This window comes from Mytilus trossulus, chromosome 13 (assembly GCF_036588685.1).
Source record: "Mytilus trossulus isolate FHL-02 chromosome 13, PNRI_Mtr1.1.1.hap1, whole genome shotgun sequence".
Classification (NCBI taxonomy): Eukaryota; Metazoa; Mollusca; class Bivalvia; order Mytilida; family Mytilidae; genus Mytilus; species Mytilus trossulus.
Genome location: NC_086385.1, coordinates 9,623,908 through 9,651,507, shown reverse-complemented (window position 1 = coordinate 9,651,507; position 27,600 = coordinate 9,623,908). Strand labels below are relative to the sequence as shown.

The 27,600-nt window shown below is 31.8% G+C and overlaps 1 protein-coding gene across 2 annotated transcripts; it reads right to left on the bottom strand.

Annotated features, from left to right (window-relative positions):
• LOC134695477 (MPN domain-containing protein-like) lies at positions 1-25,006 on the bottom strand. Of its 2 annotated transcripts, none has more exons than XM_063556749.1 (15): positions 24,969-25,006; positions 22,502-22,683; positions 21,411-21,557; positions 20,521-20,610; positions 19,276-19,538; positions 18,141-18,181; positions 17,342-17,468; positions 16,457-16,553; positions 15,175-15,247; positions 8,648-8,724; positions 7,161-7,329; positions 5,459-5,529; positions 4,373-4,462; positions 2,521-2,613; positions 1-1,592 (listed from the first exon to the last, which is right to left on the bottom strand). In XM_063556749.1, the coding sequence occupies exons 2-15, from the start codon at positions 22,673-22,675 to the stop codon at positions 1,506-1,508; spliced, it is 1,599 nt and encodes a 532-aa protein (XP_063412819.1). In that variant the 5' UTR covers positions 22,676-22,683; positions 24,969-25,006; the 3' UTR covers positions 1-1,505. The 2 variants fall into 2 exon arrangements, with proteins under 2 accessions (XP_063412819.1, XP_063412818.1); XM_063556748.1 differs by having other exon boundaries at positions 4-1,592; positions 24,900-25,006.
• Between the last annotated feature and the right edge of the window lie 2,594 nt (positions 25,007-27,600).

Genomic DNA, 27,600 nt, shown 5'->3' with positions numbered 1-27,600 from the left:
TGATTTATTGTTTGATTGTAAAGGCATCAAGTCTAAAATTGGCCCCAAGGTCTAATATCGTACTATGGATTCATTATTATTTGTGGGATGTCAATTAATGTGGATTTTAATGTGTAAAGGTGGACACTGAATTCAAATGTTCAATTAAATACAAATGTTCTATAGGCTTGTATTCAACATTGGCAAAACCATATATCCACAAAATGCAATGTTTACTGAATCCACAAAAATTGATACCCATGCAAATAAATAAATCCACAGAAGCATATGATGAACCTCAAGCTTGCAATTGGCATAGGGCTGGTCACAAGCCTAATATAGGCCAAAGTCTACTATGATAGCATATAGTTGCCTCTAGCCTATGTTTGACCCAAAACCCTACTGGGATACCATATGTAAGATTTTAAGCCTACTTAACATTTTATAAAAAAACTGCATTATAGAAGTTTAAAAGTGGCTGATTTCTCAGCAAATATTTCAAAACTTTACAAAAAAAAACCAACAATTGACTAATGCCCTTTCCTTAATCATAATATACAATTTAAAGCATTGTCACAAGTTTACACATAGATAAAGATAAATTATATTATATGATATATTTCAGATTTCATGGACTATTTTCACAATTAAATGTCTAAAACCTATTAAACTTACCCTATACCAACTTTGTAATCCTTAATCCTTAGACATGTTTTTTTTTTACAAAATTGGCAATTCCATGTTTACTTATAACAATTCTTATTGCCACATTCTTACAAATCTACAAAGCAAAGCAGCATACTGTTTGTCCCTATGATTATTGCTGACTTAATTTTATTACTGAGTTATAGTATTATTGCCTTCCAATTTGCTATTATTGCAACTGGCTAGGTTAAGCAGTATTCTATTCCCACTAGTCATATTTGTACAAAGATAAATAAAAAAAATCATTCTTAGAGACATCTCAATCAATAAAATACTTTTTTGCTTCGCGCTTACAACCAAATTTCCTTAAATGCCCATTAATGATTTTTTAAATGCCTTAACTTGTATAAAAAAAACTTGAAAATGAAAACATCATGAAAATACAATTATCATTGAGATCAGAATCCATAGTTTTCTTCAACAAATTTTAAATACTGTGGATTCATTATCATTCTTTCGATACCAAATTTCGTGGAATTTTTTGGTAACCTGGGAACCACAAATTATCATTTACAACAAATTACAAATTTTCTATTAGAATGTATGCAGACTTTGACAAAACCACGAAATCAAATGGCATTTATTAAAAGGTCAGTTCTCCTGAATCCATGAAAATAGGAAGCCAAGAAAATAAGAGAATCCACAGTACTTGTTTTTTTCTCATAATTTCATCAGTAAGAATATCAACAGTTTCATGTCTAATATTTCAGGCCTTTGTTTCTGATGTAGTTAATCATCCACAATTTCCATTCCATAAAATCTTGACATTTCTCTGTCCAAAATATCATTCGATTTATAAGAAATTCCAACTTTAATAACCATTAATTATTCAGAACAAGGTGTTCTACAAAATCTAGCAGTGTTCCACTATCCATCTGATCAGCAGGTAGTTTTCTGCTCAATGATTCCTAAAAGTATATGTTCAAAGTTCAAAGTTCATTATTTTCCAATCTTCTGCCCCATATACATTGAAATAGGACAAATTGACAATTATACACAATATATTTTCATTCTTAACACATAAACATATAACTGGAGATATCATTTAAAAAAAGTAAAATCCCAAAAATACTGAACTCTGAGGAAAATTCAAAACTTAAAGTCCCTAATCAAATGGCAAAATCAAAAGCTCCAACACATCAAACGAATGGACAACTGTCATATTCCTGACTTAAAATTCACATCAAGTTGATGAGATAACCATAGATTTTATATCATACATATGGTCAACACACTCAATGTGTAAAATCAAAATGTTGACCTAGTCTTTTGCACATTCCCAGATTTTCTATGGTTCATAAGCTGCTGGAATTTTGTAAACATCATCACATCTCAAAGCTAATGCTGTTCTATAAACACCATATAAAATCTTTTAATTACAAGAACTTACCATGAGTTTATCTACATATTTGTATTTTAGAAAAGACTTTTGATATTATAAAAAAGAAGAAGTTTGTCTACATACTTGTATTTACCAGAACTCACCTCAAATTTGTCTATATATTTGTATTTACAACAAGAGTGCACTAGCTGAAATGCCTTGCCTCCTTTACTAACCATTGATTTCATGTTTTTAATCCTAAATATAAAGCTTTACTACAAATTACCCATAAACTTAAAATTATCCAAGAAAATGAGGTCAAGGTCAGATAAACCAAATGAGAAATACATCTACACCTTGCAATCATTCATTAAATCAAGCTTAGTTGGCCTATTGATTTTATTAACAGTGTTAACCAAGAAAACTAAACATTGACCAATGAACCATGAAAATGAGGTTAAGGTCAGATGAACCATGCTAGAACTGACCTTGACCTTGTGTATTTTAGAACTGACCTTGAGTTTATCAATATATTTGATTGATGATTGCCAGGAATGATTGAAGTTTATCCAGTCATCAGTCCCTCGGTAAAAATCTCGAACTTTTTTCTGAAAGAAAAGAGAATTATAAACTAGAGGCTCTAAAGAGCCTGTGTCGCTCACCTTGGTCTATGTGAATATTAAACAGAGGAAGCAGATGGATTCATGACAACATTGTGTTTTGGTGATGGTGACATGTTTGTTCATCTTACTTTACTGAACATTCTTGCTGCTTACAATTATCACTATCTATAATGAACTTGGCCCAGTAGTTTCTCTGGAAAATGTTACTGGTAGTAAAAATTTACAAATTTTATGAAAAATGGTTAAAAATTGACTATAAAGGACAATAACTCCATAGGGGGTCATCTGACTATTTTGGTCATGTTGACTTATTTGTAAATCTTACTTTGCTGAACATTATTGATGTTTACAGTTTATCTCTATCTATAATAATATTCAAGATAATAACCCATAAAACAGCAAAATTTCCTTAAAATTACCATTTCAGGGGCAGCAACTTAACAACGGGTTGTCCGATTCATCTGAAAATTTCTGGGCAGATAGATCTTGACCTGATAAACAATTTTACCCCACATCAGATTTGCTCTAAATGCTTTGGTTTTTGAGTTATAAGCCAAAAACTGCATTTTACCCCTATGTTCTATTTTTAGTCATGACCGCCATCTTGGTTGGTTTGGCGGGTCACATCACACATTTTTAAAACTAAATACCCCAAAGATGATTGTGGCCAAGTTCGGATTAATGTGGCCCAGCAGTTTCAGAGGAGAAGATTTTTGTAAAAGATATATAAAATTTACAAAAAATGGTTAAAAATTGACTTTAAAGGGCAATAACTCCTAAAGGGGTCAACTGACTATTTTGGTCATGTTGACTTATTTGGAAATCTTACTTTGCTGAACATTATTGATGTTTACAGTTTATCTCTATGAATAATAATAATCAAGATAATAACCAAAAACAGCAAAATTTCCTTAAAATTACCAATTCAGGGGCAGCAACCCAACAATAGGTTGTCTGAATCTGAAAATTTTAGAGCAGATAGATCTTGACCTGATTAACAATTTTACCCCATGCCAGATTTGCTCTAAATGCTTTAGTTTTTGAGTTATAAGCGGAAAACTGCATTTTACCCCTATGTTCTATTTTTAGCCATGGCGGCCATCTTGGTTGGTTTGGCGGGTCACGCCACACATTTTTTAAACAAGATACCCCAATGATGATTGTGGCCAAGTTTGGTTTAATTTGGCCCAGTAGTTTCAAAGGAGAAGATTTTTGTAAAAGTTAAGGACGACGGACGACGACGGACGACACCGGACGCCAAGTGATGAGAAAAGCTCACTTGGCCCTTCGGGCCAGGTGAGCTAAAAAGCTAATGGAAGAGTTAAAATAGAGAAAAATATTCAACAAGTTACCGAGCAACACATTAATTCAAGAATGTGTGCATGAGTTAATCATCAGTGTTTTTGATCACGAGTTTATTTCATTGGCTAATGGCTTTTTTCTTAAATTAAAGTAGAAAATGTAAGGAACGATATCTTTTTCTACACCTAAACAATTGTTTTGACACGAGGTTATCCTTGTCTATAGTTGTATGAAGTCAGAGGAGTGATATAATCCAAGTTTATTTCACATGTGAAATTATAGCTTTTTATTTCATTGAGAAATCTATGTAATTCATTGCAAAATAATCAGTGACAATTATAGTTATAAAACAATTTTTTTCACCATGTATTTTTTTTATTTTGATTTTATCCAAATGATTTACTCAACATTCAAGTTGTTTCTATTTTAAATAAAAACTAACCATCTCACTCAGCAGTTCCTCAGTGACTGATTGGTTTTGATTGAGTACATATGCTACTTTCATAGGTATACCACAGTCTGCTGGCTCTTCCTGAAATGTTAAGATGATTTTCTAGGATTTCTTATAAAACATAATGGTGAATACAGTGTAACCTGTGTAATCAGACACACTTGGGGACCAGACAAAAATGTCAGTTTAAGGCAGTATGTCAGAATACCCAGGTTTTACTGTACAGAGAGACATATTTTGGGATTAGAGAAATGTGCCGGTAAAAGCAGGATGTTGGAATGCTCAGGTGTTTGATTAGGCAGGTTACATTGTAGTGACTTTTGGTAAACTGAACCCAGCAATGAACATTAAGCATTTTTTTTTTAAATTCAACGTCAATGTGTGTTTGGCAGATTTTTTAAAGTATTTGACTTACTGTTAGTTAGGGACTTTCATTTGATGTAGTTGTTTTGCAAGTTACTTTGAGCAACCATTAATCAATCAGTCAATAATAGTGTTTGAAAATGGTTTATTCTTTAAATTTTTTATTCAACTTATAGTGGTAAACAAAAATTCAAAGTAAGTCAATTTCAACATATATATAACATTATTTTGTCAAAACAAATTTAGCATTGTTGTTCTTTAAAATCATCAATTGATGTATTGATGGAGGAAAATACCAAAAATCTTTCTTTAAGAATCTCCTTAAAATGAAAATTATAAATCCTCAATGCTCTTCAATTTGGTACTTGTTATGCTTTATAACTTTTTTGATATGAGCATCCCTGATGAGTCTTTTATTGTGGAAAAGCGCGTCTGATGTACTAAATTATAATCCTGGTACCTGGTAACTATCTCTAATGAAGGTATGACCATAAACATATTATAAAAGCATTGTTTGTATTTTGATATATTTTTGAACAAGTAAATTTGGATTCATCCGAAAACCTATTGATGGATTAAGATAAATATAGCTGGAATAATTGTTGTATTTTGATATTTTTTATTAAGAAAATTTGGATTCATCCAATAACCTATTGATGGATGAAGATACACATGAACAAACATTTTAAATATATTTTAATTATATATACCCACCTCTAATGGAGGCATAACCATAAACATATTGTAGCTGGAATCAATACTGGACTGGACTTTGTGGAATGGTGCTGAAATTATAATAAAAATATGGTATGAATGCCAATGATCAAATGAATCCCCTCTCCTCAACCCCCTCTTTTTACCAACTCTAAATTTTCTCAATCTGTGTTGTGTTTTTGGATTAGAGTATGAGTGTTAAACATGTCTTTTTTTTCGCCATGGAGTGTTTTTTCTCTGAATTAAGGTTCAAGATTTTCTTTTACTCTATGTATGTACTTTCTTCATATTTCTATTTGCTGTAGAACAGTCTCTCTTTCTCTTTCTTGATTAAAACAACACAACAGTGCACACGCTGAAATGTCTTGCCTTCTTTACTAATCATTGATATTATGTTGATAGTCCTAAGTATAAAGCTTTATTACAACTGTCACATAAACTTAACATTAACCAAGATAACTTAACAAAGACCAATGAACCATGAAAATGAGGTCAAGGTCGGATGAACATGTACAGCTAGAAATGCTTCCATACTACAAATATAGTTGACCTATGGCATATAGTATTAGATTTATAATAAGAAATAGACCAAAACACAAAAAACTTAACACTGACAATGACTGAGCAATGAACCATGAAAATGAGGTCAAGGTCAAATTAAACCTGAGCGACTGTCATATAGATCATAAAATATTTCCATACACAAAATATAGTTGACCTATTGCATATAGTATGAGAAAAACACAAAAACTTTACTATAATCACTGAACCATGAAAATGAGGTTAAGGTCAGATGACACCTCCCAGTTGGACATGTACACCTTACAGTCCTTCCATACATCGAATATACTAGCCCTTTTACACATAGTGTCTGAGATATGGACTTGACCACCAAAACATAGCCTTGTTCACTGTTCCATGAAATGAGGTTGAGGTCAAGTGAAAACTGTCTCACAGGCATGAGGACCTTGCAAGGTACCCACATACCAATATATAGTTCTTATATTACTTACAATAAGAGAGAATTCAACATTACAAAAAAATCTTAACTTTTTTACCAAATGGTCACTGAACCATAAAAATGAGGTCAATAATATATAGCTTTTAAGAAGTTAGCTAACACTGCCGCAGCTGCCACCGCCTGATTAATATACCTATGTTGAGCTTTCTGCAGGCTCGACCAAAATATTACAACCCCTTCTCCCAAGCCCACTCTTCTTGCCAAATTTGTCAATCTGTGTTGTGTTTTTGGATTAGTTTATGTGTGTTTAACATGTCTTTTTTCGCCATGGAGTGCTTTGTCTCTGATTTATGGTTCAAGATTTTGTTGTATCAAGCTTAATTGTCACAAGTAACCAAATATTATCAACTTTGAAAACTTCATTTAAGAAAATTTTAGACAATTTCTTCTTTGTATGTACTTTAACTATATGTATGTACTTTTTTCATATCTTTATTTGCTCTTGAACATTCTTTCTCTTTCTTGATTAAAACTAAAAAAAAATGGTAATAAAGCTTAGAACTAGAATTAACGAACTTAATTGGCTGAAAGATTGAGAGTTAAAATTGTCAACTGGTGATATATATGCCTTGTCTCAAAAAATTTAAATGATGTCTTGCTTCTTGAACTGCGGTATCTGATTGGTTGAAAGAATTACTGCTTAATTCTAAACCAATTACAAGCCTTGTCTCCTACACTTACATGTAATGATACCCACACAGGGGTAATATGTAGCACCAGATCCCTTCATACGAAGTTGATATGACATCTGACAACCTATATCTCGTATTGAAGGATCTGGTTGGCTGCAGGGATGGCTATGATACCAACCGACCAATGACAATCCTCGTCTCTTCATCATCCTTTTAATCTAAAATATAAACTTTGAAAATTACACAACTAATAATAATGGCCATTGGTATCTATCTAACAGAAATACATATCTCTGATAGTTTAAGTTTAAATGACCATACCTGTCAACTCACCCGTTTTTTGCGGGTGACACCCGTTATTTTCACCTCTCACCAGGGAGTTTTTCTTTACCCGGCGGGTCCCGGGAATTTCTAACATTACCCGTTTCACCCGGATTTCTGACCGGAATTGTTTCCGGTATTTAGAAGTAATACGACCTTCGGTTTTATCGGTCTTTTTCAATGTAACCAAAAGTCAAAATGTAGGACTTGTTTACCTGAGCTACGTAACGATATTTTCAACAAGCTACAAGATGAGTTCAGTGACTATCAGTTGACTCCATTAGATGAACTTCCACTTTGCACTTCCCCTGAAACTGACATTGGTACATTTTGGGGAGAAATGTCCAAGTTGCATGACATTTTTCTTAACAAGCCAAGATTTTTTGTTTTGTCAAAACTTGCTTAAACATTACGGGTTTTGCCAAACAGCAATGCAGACAGTGAGAGGGCATTTTCTTTAGTAAAGAAAATAGCTACAGAGTTTAGGGCTGATCTCAATAAGGATACACTGTGTGCTCTTCTTTCTTGTAAAATGAATACACATTTGCATTGCTATGAACTGAAACCAAGTGCAGTTCTTTTAAAGAATGCCAAGTCTGCTACTATGGAATATAACAATAGTCTGAAATAAACTTGTATACATGTTCTAACTGTTTTATATACATATTGACTATATAAATTATATGTAAACATATTTTTGTTCTTCAATTGAGCCCGCAAAATGTTGTACGCGTTATGACCTGAGATTTTTTTTCTCAATGCAGGTCATGACCTGACTTTTCATTTTCAGAGGTTGACAGGTATGAATGACAAACAATTTTTCTAATAGTTGGGCAATTTGAACCAGGACTTTTTGCACAGACATATGGCAATATATGGAAAAGCAATTCATCAAAATCTACTACATCACTCCAAGCCCTTCATGTAGCAGGTGCTTTAAAATTCGACATTTATTGATTATTATGGCCAGTTTCCTGTAGAAGGTTGTGGTTCTCTCTCTCCATACTCCAAATCCTTTCAACAATAAAAAAAATTACTAGTGTGATATAACCAAGTGTGCTGACAGTGGCATTAACAATCAATTAATATTTTTTAGACATTTGTATATTGTTGAACTAAATATTGCCCTATTATAGCATTTGGTTTTATTGCATCATTGCATATTCCTCCATTGGTGAATTCTCCTAAAATCCCCTTTTATTCATGAGTAATTACCTCTTCTTCAACATCAGCAGATTTATGTCCGTCTGACAAATGACTTTTACATGGGAATGCATCTATTATACTTAAATCTGTAAAATACAAATCAAACACTAAATGTACTAACAAGTCAACGAGGAGACAAGTGAAAAATATTGCAATGATTGAAAATTTCTCTTTGACTGGTTGGTATGTTCATTTGTGTCATATCTTTTGGTCTTGAAATTTCAGAGAAAATTTCATAATATCTGAAATATTTAAGAATAATATTTATCAAATAGCTATAATATCAGAAAGAAGGTTTGTCTGATTTTTTAAAAACATAATTTTTCGGAAAATTGTATCTACATTTATATAGACCACACACACTACAGTTAATTGAAATGTTCTCATAATCTTAACCATAATGCATTAGTTCAACTCTCATTTCATTTTTTTTTTTAAATCAAAATACTTTTCAAGTATTCTGTTACTGTGAATTCATCTATTTTTGTGGGTACCAATTTTTGTGGATTGAGGAAAACTTGCATATTTCTGGATATATAAAATATAAAAAATGGTTTTGGCAAATTCTGCATGCATTCCTGTTGTAAACTTGCAATTTATTGAATATTCAAATTTGTGGCTCCCCTGTACCCACAAATACACAAAAATTGGTATCCAACGAATATTAATGAATCCACAGTAACAGAGCATGGACTTTGTCATTGTTTTTATTTGTCAGACAACACTTGGCATCCTTAACTCCTCTTTAAGGTAGTATGGGTGTCTTTCGCCATCTTGGATTGTAAAAAACAGAGAATCTAAGGTCCATATTTTCTATCAAGTTAGCAAACTTTGATGCAGGAATGCAGATATTTAATGTGAATTTTCATTTAAAAGAACTGATTTATAATATTTTTACAAGTGTAGATTATTTTTGGTTGTTTTTGAATATTTTCAAATTGGTCCGAGACCACCATTGTCGTCCCTTGATTTTCGTTGTTCACAAATATAGTCCCTAGTGTTGACAGTGGGTTACTTGCCATTAATTTTTATACCTCTTCCAAATTTATTTCTCCATGTTTAATGCCTCAAATTGCAAGTAGGGGGATAAAATTACACTGTAAAAAAATTTGGGTCCAGAATTTTAAAGGAAAGTAGTGATTTGGTCCAGCTGAAAAAGGTTGAAAATGAGCACTTCGGAAGCTGTCAAAAGATTTCAAGACGCCCTAAACATACAATTGTCCATATTTTGAGTTAGAGGCGATGAAGTTTTCTATAATTTTGATATAATTTGTCCCAAAAGTAGTACAACACACTGTAAAAGTTTCTTTGAGAAAGCGCAGGTGGGATTTTTTTTATTTTCATTTATGTTCTAAAAGAAATGCACTACGAATTAATTGTGTTCTCGGACCTAAGAGGGGAAATCTGTAAATATAGAATTTGTACTCTGGCAACTTCCCTAAATTATTTGATGGTGTCAACTTGTCAAATAGCATGAAACTAAAGGATATAAACTTTTATTTTATAGAATTTCTGCAAAAATAACCAATTTTGGCATTTTATGGTCAAAATAGGCATTTTATAACTTTTTCAATATTGATGCATAAATGACATCCTGACTTTCTATCTGGCAGGTTTTCATGTGTCAATATTTGTGTTTCTATGCCTTTATCTACTTCTTTTACTTATTTATGAACTCTGAATCTACAGAAAAGAAGTTTATCTCAGACAAAATGTGCAAAATGTGTTATATAAATGACCCTTGTCTAATGCCTTGTTTGGATGAAGTCAATAGTGGGGAGCTTGGTACATAAAATTTGATGTCCATATTGAAGACCTCTCTAAATTTGTATCAAATGCACTTTACAATGTCTTTTGTACCTGTTCCATTTCACATACTATCTTTCTTTTCTTCTGTAGGATAGCAAGTGGTTTAAATATAAGCCTGTTGAGAATAAATTACATGCAAGTTTTTCCCTAAAAAGGCAAAAATCTTTGTATCAGCCCATACTGCTTGTAAGAAAAGTTAATTGCAAGAGTCTTTTTGTGCTCAGATTTGTTGTATCATGTCACATGAGTATAGAAATGATAAAAAAGACACAAATTTTTATTTCTTATAGTCTCAATATGCATTTTTTAATGTAAATATGTGGCACGGCCTAAATTGACCCTAAATTTTTTCCACTCTTAGATGGCCCATGACCCTTTTAAACTAATATGATATGTTATTTGTAACTTTTCTTTCCATTTAAAGTACTTTCAATACATATGTAAGGATTATGTATAACCAAAAAGCTTCACAAATTTAAATTTGGTGGAAAATATTACATCTTCATGTAAGGCCCCCCTTCATTGAAAAACCTCAATTTTTAGGCTCAGGCTCATATAAATTTGACTTTTGAATAATTATGCCAAGTCTTATAAATCAAATGAGTACTCTATTGCTTTAAGTACATGATAAGTTATATATTAAGTCATTTAAAAAGTATTTTTTTGCAATATTTGAATTTTTAAAGCCCCAAATGTTGATAGTTGAAATTTTTCAATTTTAACGTCAAAATTTTACACGCAAAGAGGAGTATAGAATTTTACTTAATGTCTATAATATACATCCTATTGTCATGAAACTTTGTAAGCAGTGTTATAATTCATTAAGCTTTGGTCATACCAAGTCTTTTTAAGATTTGTCAACTCTTTATACCCTATTAGGTCCGAGACCACCATTGTCGTCCCTTGATTTTCGTTGTTCACAAATATAGTCCCTAGTGTTGACAGTGGGTTACTTGCCATTAATTTTTATACCTCTTCCAAATTTATTTCTCCATGTTTAATGCCTCAAATTGCAAGTAGGGGGATAAAATTACACTGTAAAAAAATTTGGGTCCAGAATTTTAAAGGAAAGTAGTGATTTGGTCCAGCTGAAAAAGGTTGAAAATGAGCACTTCGGAAGCTGTCAAAAGATTTCAAGACGCCCTAAACATACAATTGTCCATATTTTGAGTTAGAGGCGATGAAGTTTTCTATAATTTTGATATAATTTGTCCCAAAAGTAGTACAACACACTGTAAAAGTTTCTTTGAGAAAGCGCAGGTGGGATTTTTTTTATTTTCATTTATGTTCTAAAAGAAATGCACTACGAATTAATTGTGTTCTCGGACCTAAGAGGGGAAATCTGTAAATATAGAATTTGTACTCTGGCAACTTCCCTAAATTATTTGATGGTGTCAACTTGTCAAATAGCATGAAACTAAAGGATATAAACTTTTATTTTATAGAATTTCTGCAAAAATAACCAATTTTGGCATTTTATGGTCAAAATAGGCATTTTATAACTTTTTCAATATTGATGCATAAATGACATCCTGACTTTCTATCTGGCAGGTTTTCATGTGTCAATATTTGTGTTTCTATGCCTTTATCTACTTCTTTTACTTATTTATGAACTCTGAATCTACAGAAAAGAAGTTTATCTCAGACAAAATGTGCAAAATGTGTTATATAAATGACCCTTGTCTAATGCCTTGTTTGGATGAAGTCAATAGTGGGGAGCTTGGTACATAAAATTTGATGTCCATATTGAAGACCTCTCTAAATTTGTATCAAATGCACTTTACAATGTCTTTTGTACCTGTTCCATTTCACATACTATCTTTCTTTTCTTCTGTAGGATAGCAAGTGGTTTAAATATAAGCCTGTTGAGAATAAATTACATGCAAGTTTTTCCCTAAAAAGGCAAAAATCTTTGTATCAGCCCATACTGCTTGTAAGAAAAGTTAATTGCAAGAGTCTTTTTGTGCTCAGATTTGTTGTATCATGTCACATGAGTATAGAAATGATAAAAAAGACACAAATTTTTATTTCTTATAGTCTCAATATGCATTTTTTAATGTAAATATGTGGCACGGCCTAAATTGACCCTAAATTTTTTCCACTCTTAGATGGCCCATGACCCTTTTAAACTAATATGATATGTTATTTGTAACTTTTCTTTCCATTTAAAGTACTTTCAATACATATGTAAGGATTATGTATAACCAAAAAGCTTCACAAATTTAAATTTGGTGGAAAATATTACATCTTCATGTAAGGCCCCCCTTCATTGAAAAACCTCAATTTTTAGGCTCAGGCTCATATAAATTTGACTTTTGAATAATTATGCCAAGTCTTATAAATCAAATGAGTACTCTATTGCTTTAAGTACATGATAAGTTATATATTAAGTCATTTAAAAAGTATTTTTTTGCAATATTTGAATTTTTAAAGCCCCAAATGTTGATAGTTGAAATTTTTCAATTTTAACGTCAAAATTTTACACGCAAAGAGGAGTATAGAATTTTACTTAATGTCTATAATATACATCCTATTGTCATGAAACTTTGTAAGCAGTGTTATAATTCATTAAGCTTTGGTCATACCAAGTCTTTTTAAGATTTGTCAACTCTTTATACCCTATTAGGTCCGAGACCACCATTGTCGTCCCTTGATTTTCGTTGTTCACAAATATAGTCCCTAGTGTTGACAGTGGGTTACTTGCCATTAATTTTTATACCTCTTCCAAATTTATTTCTCCATGTTTAATGCCTCAAATTGCAAGTAGGGGGATGAAATTACACTGTAAAAAAATTTGGGTCCAGAATTTTAAAGGAAAGTAGTGATTTGGTCCAGCTGAAAAAGGTTGAAAATGAGCACTTCGGAAGCTGTCAAAAGATTTCAAGACGCCCTAAACATACAATTGTCCATATTTTGAGTTAGAGGCGATGAAGTTTTCTATAATTTTGATATAATTTGTCCCAAAAGTAGTACAACACACTGTAAAAGTTTCTTTGAGAAAGCGCAGGTGGGATTTTTTTTATTTTCATTTATGTTCTAAAAGAAATGCACTACGAATTAATTGTGTTCTCGGACCAATTGGCATTTTAAGGGGAGGTAACTCTAAAACTGCATTTTCTGAAGGACTCTTCATGAAATTTTCCTATTTTGTCTTTTAGCCGGAAAAAAATGTACGGTGACCCTTTATTTTCTTTTGATATTCTAAAAGCATTGTCTGAAAGCTATCTTTTCCTTACTTATTATACAATTCTATCATTTTGTTTAGTTTCTATTCACAAAATTGTGCTTTTTCCTGTATAATCCATACAAAATTTGTCCTTTTGTCACAACGTTTAGCTTGAGAAAATGCGCGGTGACCTATCATTTCTATAATATTTTTGAACATGTATCAATAGATACTACATTTTGACAAAGTATGGACAAATTCTATCATTTTTATTTTAGACTCCCATACCACCTTAACCACTTATAATTGTTTATAGAAATCTTTTAATATGAGGCAGGAATTACCTGTGAATGGGGACGAAGTCTATGATTTTTTTTTAATCTTTGTGACGTTATTTAAGCTATAACGTAATATTCAATGTAAACAAAGAAACGCTGTCATCAGGTAACGTTTTTTTAATAACAAACATTTTTTTTTTAAATGAATTAGTATTAGTTCCTTTCTCATGTTTCTTAGAGTCATAAACATACATTTTATTCAAAGTCTCATGTAAACAAGACCGAAACAGAAGTAGATTTCTGCGCCGATCCCGAAATTCAAAAACACGACAAAAAGAAATTGAACTATTTTGAGTTCATTAGTACAATGAAAAATTCGGGAAATTTTTCAGATTTTTTTATTTTTTTTTATTGAATTTTCTACTGTAATAGGGGACTTCGTCCCCATAATAATCTTTACTGTTATAAGCACCTATTATTGTTTTATTTTTCATCAGAGCATATCTAATGGAACATGAGGAGCAGGATCTGCTAATCCTTCCAGAGCATCTGAGATCAACACATAATTAAAGTTGGGTTTGTATTGCTCAATCTATTCAGTGTCGTATTCAGAAATTTTCATGAGAGAGGGGACCCACTGACTGCCTAAGAGGCAGTCAGTTCAGTGATTCCCTATATAATCAACCAAATATTTCCCTGAAAAGGGGGGTTGTCCTCTGAAAAACCATCTATATCCACCTCTGCTTTTGTTGTGTTTTTTTATTCCATTGTGAGTAGATCTGATTAAAATACAGGTCTGGTGACCATTTTTAAATTTCTATTTTCTGTTTTAATAATTTTTACATAAACAATTGAACTTTTAAATATTTGAAGACATGTATTTTTAATCCAACAAATCCAGAGAATCCTAAAAGGTTTTTAAAACTGAAAGTAGAATGACTATTTTAAGATCCTTGAACACATGATCTGTATATTTTAATCAGCTTTAATCCACCATTTTCTACATTTGAAATGCCTGTACCAAGTCAGGAATATGGCAGTTCTTGTCCATTCGTTTTTGATATGTTTTCTTATTTGATTTTGCCATGTGATTATGGATTTTCTGAATTGATTTTCCTCTAAGTTCAGTATTTTTGTGATTTCACTTTTTAATTGGTTTTTATCTTTTAATTGAGTTTTGTTTCTTGCTATGGCATTGCCCAACATAAATTTACACATCACTAAGGTATCTTTGCCTCTTTTTCATCCTTTGATCCCTTCCAGTCTATGTATTGATAACTTACGTTGAGTTTGTGTATTCCATGTTCCACCGAGGTATCCAACAACTTCATTTGAGGTAAGATGGCAATGAAAATCCTAAATAAATACAAAAAATAGGTTTTTAAATTATACCTCTGAACAGATCTTGTTCATATTAACTTTTATATTTTAAATTATTATAAAGTCATTGGCAAGAGGCCCATATGAGTCAGAATCATTCACCTGGAAGAAAACATTGCCATTTGGTATTTTATTTTTTGCCTTAATTGCAATCAGCTATGTTTGCTTATTTGTATATCAAAGTTATAGTAGTTGCAATTTGAAGATCTTGTATAGATTCACATTTTACTGTTTACAGTTTGTATCTATATGTTCATATCTAAGTATTAAGAGGGTGTCCATGGAAAAAACAGGCAGTGGATGGCACATGACATATTTTGTTTTCATATCATAAATTCATTCTTTCTCAAAGTTAAATTTTGTTTTTCTATTTACTGCAACAAATAAAGAGAAAAAATAAATAGAAAGCACTGAAAATTCATTGAAAAGGGGAGATAACTCTTCATTGTACAAAATTTTGTTGCATTGTTAGTGAACTTTAAAATCATTTTCTGAGCCATCCACAGTTGATTCAGAAATATCTTTGACACATATAGCCTTGTATGATATGAACATTGCATTGGAACCAAAAATTCAGTGGGAAAAAAAATTATGATGTGCCACCCATATCATAGGATTTGCCTGATATTTACTTGGACAACCTCTTAAATCTATAAAGCTTATAGAGAGTCATCAAATTGATTTGATCACAACATAGATTTTACAGAAGAGAGTCCAAATATACCAAAGGTACATTTAAACTCACCAGTTGAAAAATTAAACTCACAACACCATGGTTAAAAAGGAAAAAGACCAAAAGACAAGTTTACAACAGTATACAAAACACACAAAAAACCCAAGACTGAGTAACCCAATTCAACAAAAAAAATAAGTGTGATATCAGGCAGGATTAGCAGATCCAAGCACCCATAGTCTTGCTCATGTAAAAAAAATGTTCAGCATCTGTGGTCATGTTTGATAGTGGACTGCATTGCTGGATTCAATTTTAGGTCTAGAGAATATTTATGTAAAGAATGGTAATATTACCTCCAGAATTTTCAGGAGCAATTTTTTTTTTTAAAGTTTATTATGATGTTAATACTGATGGACAAAAGACACAAGACCCTAAGCAAGACAAATTGCTGATGTTGTCCTTTAGGCGTTGTGAGGTTCAAACACTTTAGTCCTCATTCTCAGTTTACTTACCATAAGTAATAAAACATTAGTTGATAATGATACTGTGAATGGCTGGGTCTTTCCTAATGATTTAAATGATTCACACAACACAAAGGTACCAGGCTTTCTGAAAACAGAAAAAAAATCATAAAATAATAATTCAAACATGTGTATGTGTTTCTAAATGGAAATGATAATTGCTCTCTGTTTTTGATACTTGTTCACATAATCATATCTTTATGCCACCATTAAGATTACATACAATTTGGAACAGAACATTACTTTAAACATAAAACAAGGATGCTCTGCTTGAAAATAAATGGCACATCCATCAGTTTTTCAATTAATAAAGGGACATAACTTGAAAACCTTCAAAAAGATGCCAAACAAAATATAAATTGATATGCATTTGGTGGTAATGAGCATTAACTGTAAATAAGTTTCACAATGCTGAGATGCCTAGTGGCAGTCAGTGGGGGGTCAGTGACAGGCTTATTGCATTTGTCCAATAAACTGAAATAAGAAAAGGCAGCTCAAAAACTATACGAAATTTTCCTAAAAGTTTTGCTCACTCAGAGCTTACCAGTAGAAATGGCCAACATGCACATGATCTGAAGTGTACTTCTTAAAGCTGCTTGAAATCGCCCAAAAAATAGATCCTCACACAAAAAATTTGCTGTTTTGGAATCTAATGACATTCTCTGTAATATTATCAAGAGGTACACAAAATGTTGTGATTAGTTTAAATCATACTAAATAATGAAAATTAAACTCAATCTTAATTCTCCCAGCACCAGAAGTCACATAAGGCCTCAAGGCTTTATGACGTAACGTTATTTTCATTTTGGTGTATGAACAATGAGATTACCCTTTGTACTTAAGATTATAATATCGCAAATTGACAGTGAAACTTACAAGTCCTGGTTCCCTTTCCTCAAGTTGGAATGATGAACTGATACCATTTGTTTTACTCTTGCTTCCTTGTTTCCTGTTTCAATTTTTGTACTTTTTTTCTCTGGTTCCTTCATTGACAAATTTAAAGCTGAAAAAAAGAGAAAATTAATAAATCTTTTACTGTTGAATACTTTTTGAATTTTGTGATTATTTGTGTTAGACACCATATACAAGTCTCTTATGGTGTTTTAAAAAGGTAAATATTTGTACAACATTTTTATCATATTTTCCACATGGATCTACATGTTGATATTTCTTAAATTGACATTGACATTCAGTCACATGCAAAACAGTTGTATTGTTCCACTTGTTCTGGTTAACTTACTTCTAATTGCTTTGTAATATCGAGTGCTATCTTTAAGTGCTTTGTTTTTTTAAGTAAATACCAAGACCAAAAAATGCCTGTTTTAATTGTCACCTTATGTGTCTAGATATTTATACATCCCTGGCTTTCATATGTTTATGTTGTAACTTCCTGAGGAATGTTAGCATAGAAACTATCTTTGGAAGCATGCCATATTCTAAATTGCTTTTTTCATTTACTGAGCTACTCATGTACTAGTCTGGAATATTTGATTTAATTAAGAGAACACCGAAGTGCTGTTAATTAAGTGTTTTGGCATAACCTATATATAGATATACTTTTTTGTTTATCTTTCAGATACTTTATAAAAATAAGGAGATGTAATATGATTGCAAATGAGGCAACTATCCACTAAAGTTCAAACAAAGTGGATTTAAACAATTATAGGCAACCTACCTTCTTCTTGTATCTCAGGCTTGTTATTGTCTCCAGGACTTCTGTAATTAAAATTCAAATTGAAATTACCCATTACAGCCATAGATTTAATCAAAATAAATCTTAATCAAAATCCTTGATAGCAACACATGAAAATGTGGGTAATGAATGTCTTGTGAAGCTTGGCTCTTTTGTCAAGTTGTTGTCTCTTTGACACATTCCTCATTTCCATTCTCTTTTCTAATTAAAACTTAACAGTCCATGTAACATTGATTTAAGTTATCTCCAGATTCTCCACTTGGATTTGAGTTATCTCCCCTTAGTACTTGTTAAATTTTTAGCTAACACAGTATTTTTCACAACTAAATAAATCCATTCTTCAAAGCTTCCACAAACTGTTATGAATATTACTATTAATTCTAATGCAATTTGGATGTAACAATTTTTTTCATTGGCTAAAAGTTGCCGTCAAATCCACAGTTGACCAGGCGTAACTAAGGAGGGACCCGCCATTTTGAATTGATGAATCACTAAATGTTCGATTACTACTATATAATGGAAAATAAAACAACACCTACCTCGAATTCGCCGTTTTGATGTAATTTTATTCGAATTTGAAGCGTACAAGTAACGTCATAACCTCCAGTTTGTAAGTTTTCATTTGTATGACGTCACGTTTAGCCATGACGTCTTTGTGCCAAAATCATTCATGAAGTTTCGCGGATTTTTTTTATTTGTCAAATTTAGACCTTTTTTCAAGTTTTATCGTATTTTTTCTTTTTGTAATGCATTAGAATCGGAATAACAGTACTGTAGTTGAAGAGTTGCCACCGTCAATTTTGATTTGACGGTCGCAAATCTCCGTTTTACTGTCTCCGCTACGCGTCGCCAGTAAAACTGCATTTGCGACCGTCAAATCTACAATTGACGGTGGCAACTCTTCAACTACAGTACTGTTATTCCTTAATTGCTATTATCCATCGTGGATTTCAGACTTTGGTCTATTGTTGGAGGTATATTCGGAAATTACTGATGTGATTGTTGATTGTATGCATACGCTTGACAATATAAAGTATTTCAGGAAAAGGACAGACAAAATTTGGTGAGGGGGTAAAATAACATTTCAACATCTGTACATATGTGATGCTGTCATTACCTATGAGCAGAATCATTGCCATTATCCATTGAGGATTTCACACTGAGGTCAATTGGAGGAGGTATTGCTTTGAATTCTGTTGCTGAATTTGAAACTTGGCCATTCTGACTTCTTCCATTTTGCTGGTCATTGTGGTCTTTAGACACACCTCTGGCAAGATTGCTGAAATCAAATACTTTAGGACGGTCACTATGGTTACTTTGTATACTGGCTGCACTTCCAGGCCTTTCACCATTTTGTTCCATCATAAAAACTCTTGGCGACTATGAAAAATATTATTTTGTAATTTAGACTTAAATTAACAATCAGTATTAAAATACAATAGAAAACCACTAAACTGGCACTTCTACCTGTATGAATTTGCATAAGTTTTCATATAAGAAAAAATAGAAATACAAATATGTACATGTCATTTGTCAGTATCTTTCCAGCAAAAAAAAAAAATCCCATTCAAATTCTCTTTTATCATTTTATGGACAAGTACTTTTGTTTGTTTAAGTGTTGGTACCTATTTTAAATGGGAATTCCACACTATCAACACTATTTTGGCATTGCAAAAGGTCATGTTTTCTCTGACCTTTAAAAATGATGTCTTTAAACTAAATCCATTGGATTTTGGATGTGTTCTGATTGATATTTAATCTTTGATACATGATTTTCTTTTATTAGTTGTTAACTTGTTATAGGCTTTGAACTAGCTGTCAATAACTGCAATTTTGTGTGCATTTTTCCTTTGATCTTTTTTTGTGATAATAATCATTTCATTCTACTCGCTTGAGATGGAAAATTATTGATAGAAATTAAGCATGTACGTGGCGTTGGTAACGAAATTGACATGAAATTGACAACGTCGTCATAGGTAAAATAGCAATAAAAAAATTCTCATTGTCACCGTCCCGGCTCAAGCGAGAAAATCAATCTCGTTGAGATGATCACCGATAATCTATAAGTACTCTCATAAATGTACTTTGTACTTTTTTAGTTGTTAGGAATGTATAAATAACACCACTGTCCAAGGTAAAGGGGAGGTTTGAGAAAACACTTACATGTTTACCCTGACACATTCGTGAGTGCAAGTAAAAATCATAATGTGGGTTTTTTTTAAGCGAAAAACTAACCCACAGAAATAATCACAATCACTAGCGTTGCAAATCATTTATCAAATTGAAGATCCCTACCATTAACTGAATATAATTACATATTACATGTTTTTGCATATTAAGTTGTCAACAAATTATAACTTACAACAGACTCCCTCCTAGCAGGACTACCTGGTCTATGTTTACGGAACCAAGATGTCTTCCACATGTCCAACTTTTTACCTTTGTACATCACCTAAAATATTTATTATAAAATCAAAGGAACTGCTCACAATTAATAAGTTATGTTACAAGGGATATTTACAACTATTAAACATTACATGAAATCTTTCCAATTTTGTAAGTGTCTCTCTAGTATTATACCAGTTGAAGGTAATGGCCTCCAGTGAGTTTTTTTTATTTAATCAAAATACTAAGTGCTTTTATTGTTCTGATATTGTATACAGGTCCTTAAACTTTTAGATGTCGAGCAGGATATACTTACCCTTCTGGTAGTTTTAGTAACATGAGTAAAAAGAAAAGAACATCACAGTTTGAAATACAGATCCTGAGTGCAATCCTTGTTAATAATTATCTGAAAATGCTACTTTCCACTTTCTATTTCAAATAAAATTGAGAATGGAAATGGGGAATGTGTCAAAAAGACAACAACCTGACCATAGAAAAAACAACAGCAGAAGGTCACCAACAGGTCTTCAATGTAGCGAGAAACTCCCGCACCCTGGAACTCAAAGACCTTTCAGGATTTTCTAGTTTTATTGATGGAATTGCAATAATCACCTTTACTTCGTATGTCTTGAGAAAGAGGAAAGGTTGCTCTATCAAATTAAGTAGCTCTTCAGTAAGATATACTTGGCAATAACAAAGTTTTTTTCTAAGATTTCATTGAAAGTGTCAATGGAAACTATCTACTTCTGAAAATACAGGTAATCACTTTCGATCTGTATTTGCAAAAATTCTTACATTTTTTTTTAATTTTTCAATTATATTTAGGTTATCTTTCCCTTTTTGTTTTGATAGCATATAAATACTTACAGAATTCCATCCACAACCAGACTTTTTCAGGGGGTTAACCTGACGTTTACAATGAGCTGCCCAAGCACTTGGTGTACCAAACATCTCTTTGGTGGCTGGCGTCATTATTTTACCATTTGGCAGTAGGTCAGCAATGAACTTCCTTCCCTAAAATGACATGAGACATTTTTGTGTATTTACCATTATTAAAACATTTTCCCTCTACATAAAGCTAATGACATCAGTTCAATTAGTAATCACTGCAATCTTCAACTGCATAAACTGTGCATAAATACTCTAAAAATGTTGTTAAATATTCTAATATAGGAAAGAACTTTTCTGTTAAGATAACTGATGAGATTGAACTGCCCTTCTAAGGTATCTTTCACTTCTCTTGTTTAACAATCAACATGATCATCATACCTGCCAATTTTTCAAAATGCCCATGGGGGTTTTACGTGCAAGATGGCTCATAAGTCCTACAAAACCTTTATTGGGCCTCCAAATATATTTTAATGTTATTTTTTGTGTTCTTCATACTTTAAAAAGCCTATAGCCATTGTAAAATTAATTGTTTTGTTTAAAATTAGGTGAAAAATTGCTATTTCAAAATTTCCATTAAGAAGCCTCCAAGGGGCAAATAGTGACAGTTGGCAGGTATGTATGGATTATGAATCAAGCAGCACCCCCATGAAAGATTTTTCAAAGGATATTCTGTGTATTCTGTACAATGTTTGATCAGTTAAGAAGATATAAAACATGACTGCACTAAAAAATGCTCCCATAGCTATTAGTGTGCTAATGCAGTCTGCATCAAAAACTTTTTCAACTACTAGTCCTAAGACCAATATTCTGACATTTTTCTTATTGGGCCAAACAAAATTTTGCAAAAACTTACTAGTCCGAATGAAATTTACTAATCTGGGCCATCGGACTAACCATGCAGACTGCTGTAGTATTTACTAATAAAGTATTGTTTGTCTACTTTAATTTTTTTCATCCTTGTTATATCTATATCATGTAATGTATATAAATGTTAAAGTCTGTCCATAAACATTTTTATTTATAATTTCTTATTGCCCTTAATATTTCCATATATCAATATCTCTTACTAAATATTTAAGTGTCAGAAGTCCATTGCCTGGTTCTATAATGCCATCAATAATAAGCATCTGTAAAGTAACACCACGACCAGTAATGGCTGTTTTTACAAAGTTCTCAGAAATGCTACTTTCTTCATCACATTCATTTTCATCGTCAAAATCTTCCTCCATTTCGTCGGCCATCTTGTTATCTAAAAGTAAAATAATAAGTCATTAGCGCATAATGGTAAAATGGAAAAGGTGAATGTGTCAAAGAGACAACAACCGACCAAAGAGCAGAAAACAGCCAAAGGCCACCAATGGCGAGAACAAATCGAGAAAATCCCACTCCCATGACTGCAGGAGGCAGGCTTTAGCTTTCCAATCTTTCTTACACCATTGTTTAAAAGGTTGGTTTTATGTAGTTTTGTTACACATGTTACACCATGCACATGTTTTGTCCTGTTGAGTACTGCTAAAAAAACTAACCCCTCTAAATATATGTGACTGTCCCAAGTCAGGAACCTGTAAAAGTTAATCTTTAGTTGGATTTTGTTGCTGTCATACATTTAATTTAGCTGTTTATCTTTTTTATTGTTATGTCATACATTTTGTAATCAGGTCAATTTTTTCACTTGATCATTTGAAAAGTTTTGTCCTGTCAACAGGTTAGGCATAAATAACTAACATGAAATTGATAATTGAAATCCACTTAGTCTATATATAAAGCCAATATACATTCTCTTGAACTGAATTTTAATGTGCGTATTGTTATGCATTTACTTTTCTACATTGGCTAGAGGTATAGGGCGAGGGGTTGAGATCTCACAAACATGTTAAACCCTGCTGCATTTTTGCGCCTGTCCCAAGTCAGGAGCCTCTGGCCTTTGTTAGTCTTGTATTAATTTAACTTAAGCTTCTTGTGTACCATTCAGAAATTGGTATGGCAATTATCACTGAACTAGTATATATTTGTTTAGGGGCCAGCTTAAGGACGCCTCCAGGTGCGGGAATTTCTCGCTACATTGAAGACCGGTTAGTGACCTTCTGCTGTTGTTTTTTTTTCTATAGTCAGGTTGTTGTCTCTATGACACATTCCCCATTTTCATTCTCAATTTTATGTACATGTACATTTGAACATTTTTTAGTGCAAAAAATCTGAATGTTTTAAATTAACAAAAATATTGAAGAGCATTTTGATGAGAACAAAAGTATCAAATGTTTGTTAGTGCAGTGACTTTTCAAGAGAAATAAACAACAAGTTGGTAGATTTGATCCTTCAGAAAAACAAGCATCTTTCAACATGTCCAAGGGATCAAACTCATGATTATTAAAAACCAGGTATTCAGAAAGTTGCAAAATTGTTGCCTTTTATTATGTTCATTAGTCATTTGCCATTTGTAATATATTTATCCTGTTTAATTTTTTTGCACTGTAAATTTATATCCATAACAGATACATTGTAAATAATTCCCAATCTGGTCTAAGCCTTTTTTTTGTTTTTACCAGATTTTAGGAAATTGGTTTTGCTCACTGTCAAAGGTAACCTAACAGTGCCTTAATCCACATCATTTTGTATTTCTTGGATCATTGTATTATTGGCAATCATAACACATACTAAAGTTATTTAATACACCTTAGGCAGCAACCATTTGATTTTCTGAGGGGGGCTATGGATTTTTTTTCTGGACAAACTTTTTTTTCCGCCTGTGGTGAAAAACAATCTATTTTTTTCGCGACAAGCCGAAACATGTTTTTCTTTTAATTTTAGCATTACATATAGTGGCAGCTGAGGGTAAAACAAGCATTTTTTTTTCTCAGAGTCAAAAACAAATTATTTTTTTCTCAAAAAACTGGAAACAAACTTTTTTTTCCAAATAAATCAATAGCCCCCAATCAGAAAATCAAATGGTTACTGCCTTATCACTATTTGTCTGCCAGTACTGGATATCACATAGGTTCCCGTAAAAATTAGATGACATAAAACAAAATATCTGGAGCCACAATGCCGACAATGGAAAAGTGATTGTTGTATGTGTCAAAAGTTGAAGCATCCAGGTCAGCCGGGAGTAGCAATATGGTGTATTGGCAGTGGCAATTTTTCCCTCATCAGCAAAATAGCAATTGTCTTATAAATTTGCACACTAAATGACTAATTTTTTTTTAAGATTCATTTCTTGTCATGACTCAAATCTAGATGAAAATTGTGCTGTATTATTGAGCATTTATTTAGTTATTTCAAATTTCACTACACATATTTTCTTGGCCGATATATGTAATATATAAATTTTAAATCATTTTTAAATGTTGTTATGAATAAATTTGGGTTCCAACTGTGTCCACTGCTTTGGTTTAAATAAATGAATGGAAATGATTGGTCGATATTTGTCATTACAATAATTTCAGTAAGAATGCTTGATAATAGTACCCATTTTTAATCAAACATCAATATATAGTTTGAACATTGTTTACAAACAAGTTTTCCCTCTTTGTTTACATGTGCTTCCTGTGACCTTTCAGGTGCGGTTCAACATGTTTTCTTGAATTCTAATTGGATGAATAATTTAGCTAAGAAATGAAACAAATAGCTAGAGTATTCAAAATCTACAATATATATTAACAGTTCACTTATAACATGATTTATATGTTCTTTGTTTTCAAAGAAATATCGAAATATATTTTTTTTAATTCTCTGCGTGTCTAAAAAGTAAGTATGGACAGATTGTTCTCGTTTGGGATTTTATAGTATACAAACAAGTACCGCATATAACTTTAAATAACAACGCATCCAAATGTTCAAAAAAGATTTTTTTTCGTGCTCCCCAATCAGGAACGCTCTAACCTAATATTCAATGATTTATAAAACCAACATATATATATATTTATCTTGTATATCTGACATTAACCAAATATGTTCAATTAACGTATGTTTTTGCACGGTTATGCATAAAAAAGTATGTATGTAAATGTATGTATTTGTATATTCTAAATTATTCCGAGGGCATGCACCAGGGAAGATTAGAATGTACGAACTCATTTGACCCTCTTTAATTAAAGTATTTATTATTATTGTAAAGCAATATAATATTTCCCACAGAAAGTAACCAAAAGTTAGCGTGCAATAAATTCCAATATTGCACTAGTGCAATCAATCTTCAAAATTCATGACGTCATCAACGACAAAATATTAGTTTAAACCAATTTTTATTTTCAAATATTATATTGCTGTACAATAAAAGGGTTATTGCATGAATATTGTGAAATATTGTCCCTCGTAGAATATATATTGCACTCGCAAGCTCGTGCAATATAAAATTCTACTCGGGACAATATTTCCCAATATTCATGCAATAACCCTATATTATTATTATTATTATTATTATTATTAGTATCTATTATTACTTATTATAAAATACATTGGAAAGATAAATTGAAAGTAAAATCACAAAAATACTGAACTCCGAGGAAAATTCAAAACGGAAAGTCCCTAATCAAATCGCAAAATCAAAGGATAAAACAAATAAAACGAATGGACAACAATATTCCTGACTTGGTACAGGCATTTTCAAATATAGAAAATGGTGGATTGAACCTGGTTTTACAGCACTATACCTCAGTGACGCACTTGTACGCCAACAGTCGCTTCAAATTTAATAATATTGATAATGATGCCCAATAGGTTACTAATATTGCAAAGTGATTTAAATGCTTGGCGTTAAAATAACCAGAATAAAAATTAATGACAAAAGCAAAAGATATGAAATTGGGTTCAAACTAAAGGTTAGACAACTATCAGAATTACCAGAAATCCATTACTAGGCTAGTACTAGTGTACTGGACTTTTGGGATTATTTAAAACCATCAACGAAACCTGTATTAATTGAGAATGTCCATTTTTGTTTAATTACTTGAAATATACATTGATGAAGCTGAGAAGATCGTGTTGATCGTATATGCAAGATTATTTCAGCTAAAATATCACTTTTCTATAAAATTAATTAATATTTGCCTATCATCAAAAGATGACTACGTTTTATGATGCATATATTCTACCATATAAAGTCTTGTGTAGTTAAAAGTTTGTGGGAATTTATTACAAAAAGATTCAAACAGAAAACGGGAATCATTAAACTTCAAAAAAGACTGAGGCTGTGTTCACATTGATCTAAACTCGGTGTTGTGTTAGTGTAACTCACACATAAACTAAACATAATTACGTTTCCATTGATAAAACTCAATGTTTACATGTAGTTTAAATCATGTTTTGTCTACATGCAGTCGATAGTCGATGTAGGCCTTGTGTAGGTTAATTGTACACAAAACTAGGCATTTAGAACTATAATTTTTCCATGTACTTAAAAAAGAACGATTTTTATATAAAATTGATACTTATGTAACACTAATTAATAAAGTTATTTACAGAAATATTTCTCTAAACTTGATATATTTATTTGTTATAAAAACACTTTACGTAGCATTATTAATCCCTTATCAAGACTCATCCATCGATTCATCATTGCCGAACACATAATTCATATGTAAAGGTCTTCCCTAATCGACTGGACGGACAGTATCTTAAATTCTTTCTGAGGAAGCCTAGGGTAAAATTTGCCTTTTTTGGCAACGTTTGTTATGTGCGTGCCTCACTGTTTTTGAGAATTTTCTTTTCTAAAAGCACAAAATTCGATATTTGTTATAAATATTTGAATTTCATGATACATAACCATTAAACTGCAAATCTGTCTCCAAATTTGCAGATTTGGGCAAATAACTAGATCGATTTTGTACTGAATGAGACGGATTGTACAATCCCAGATAGTGGTATACCATGAATCTTCATATTTATAAAAGGTCTTATATATAATTAACTACCCAATAGACAGTAATAGTGGTTAATTTAAGAAGTATTATATGTCTCTGATTTAAGGTATACAATCACATTTTTTTATTTTTTTTTATGTATTTACTTGTATCAATAGGTTATTAAGTACAAATTATAACATGATACATCTATTTGAAGTGTCCAAGCCTTCACTATGCCACTTTAATCTAGTTTTACGTTTGCGGCAGTGCGCTGTTGTTTATACTATTTTTTTAAATTTTGTCTATATTTTGATAGTTCCTAAAAG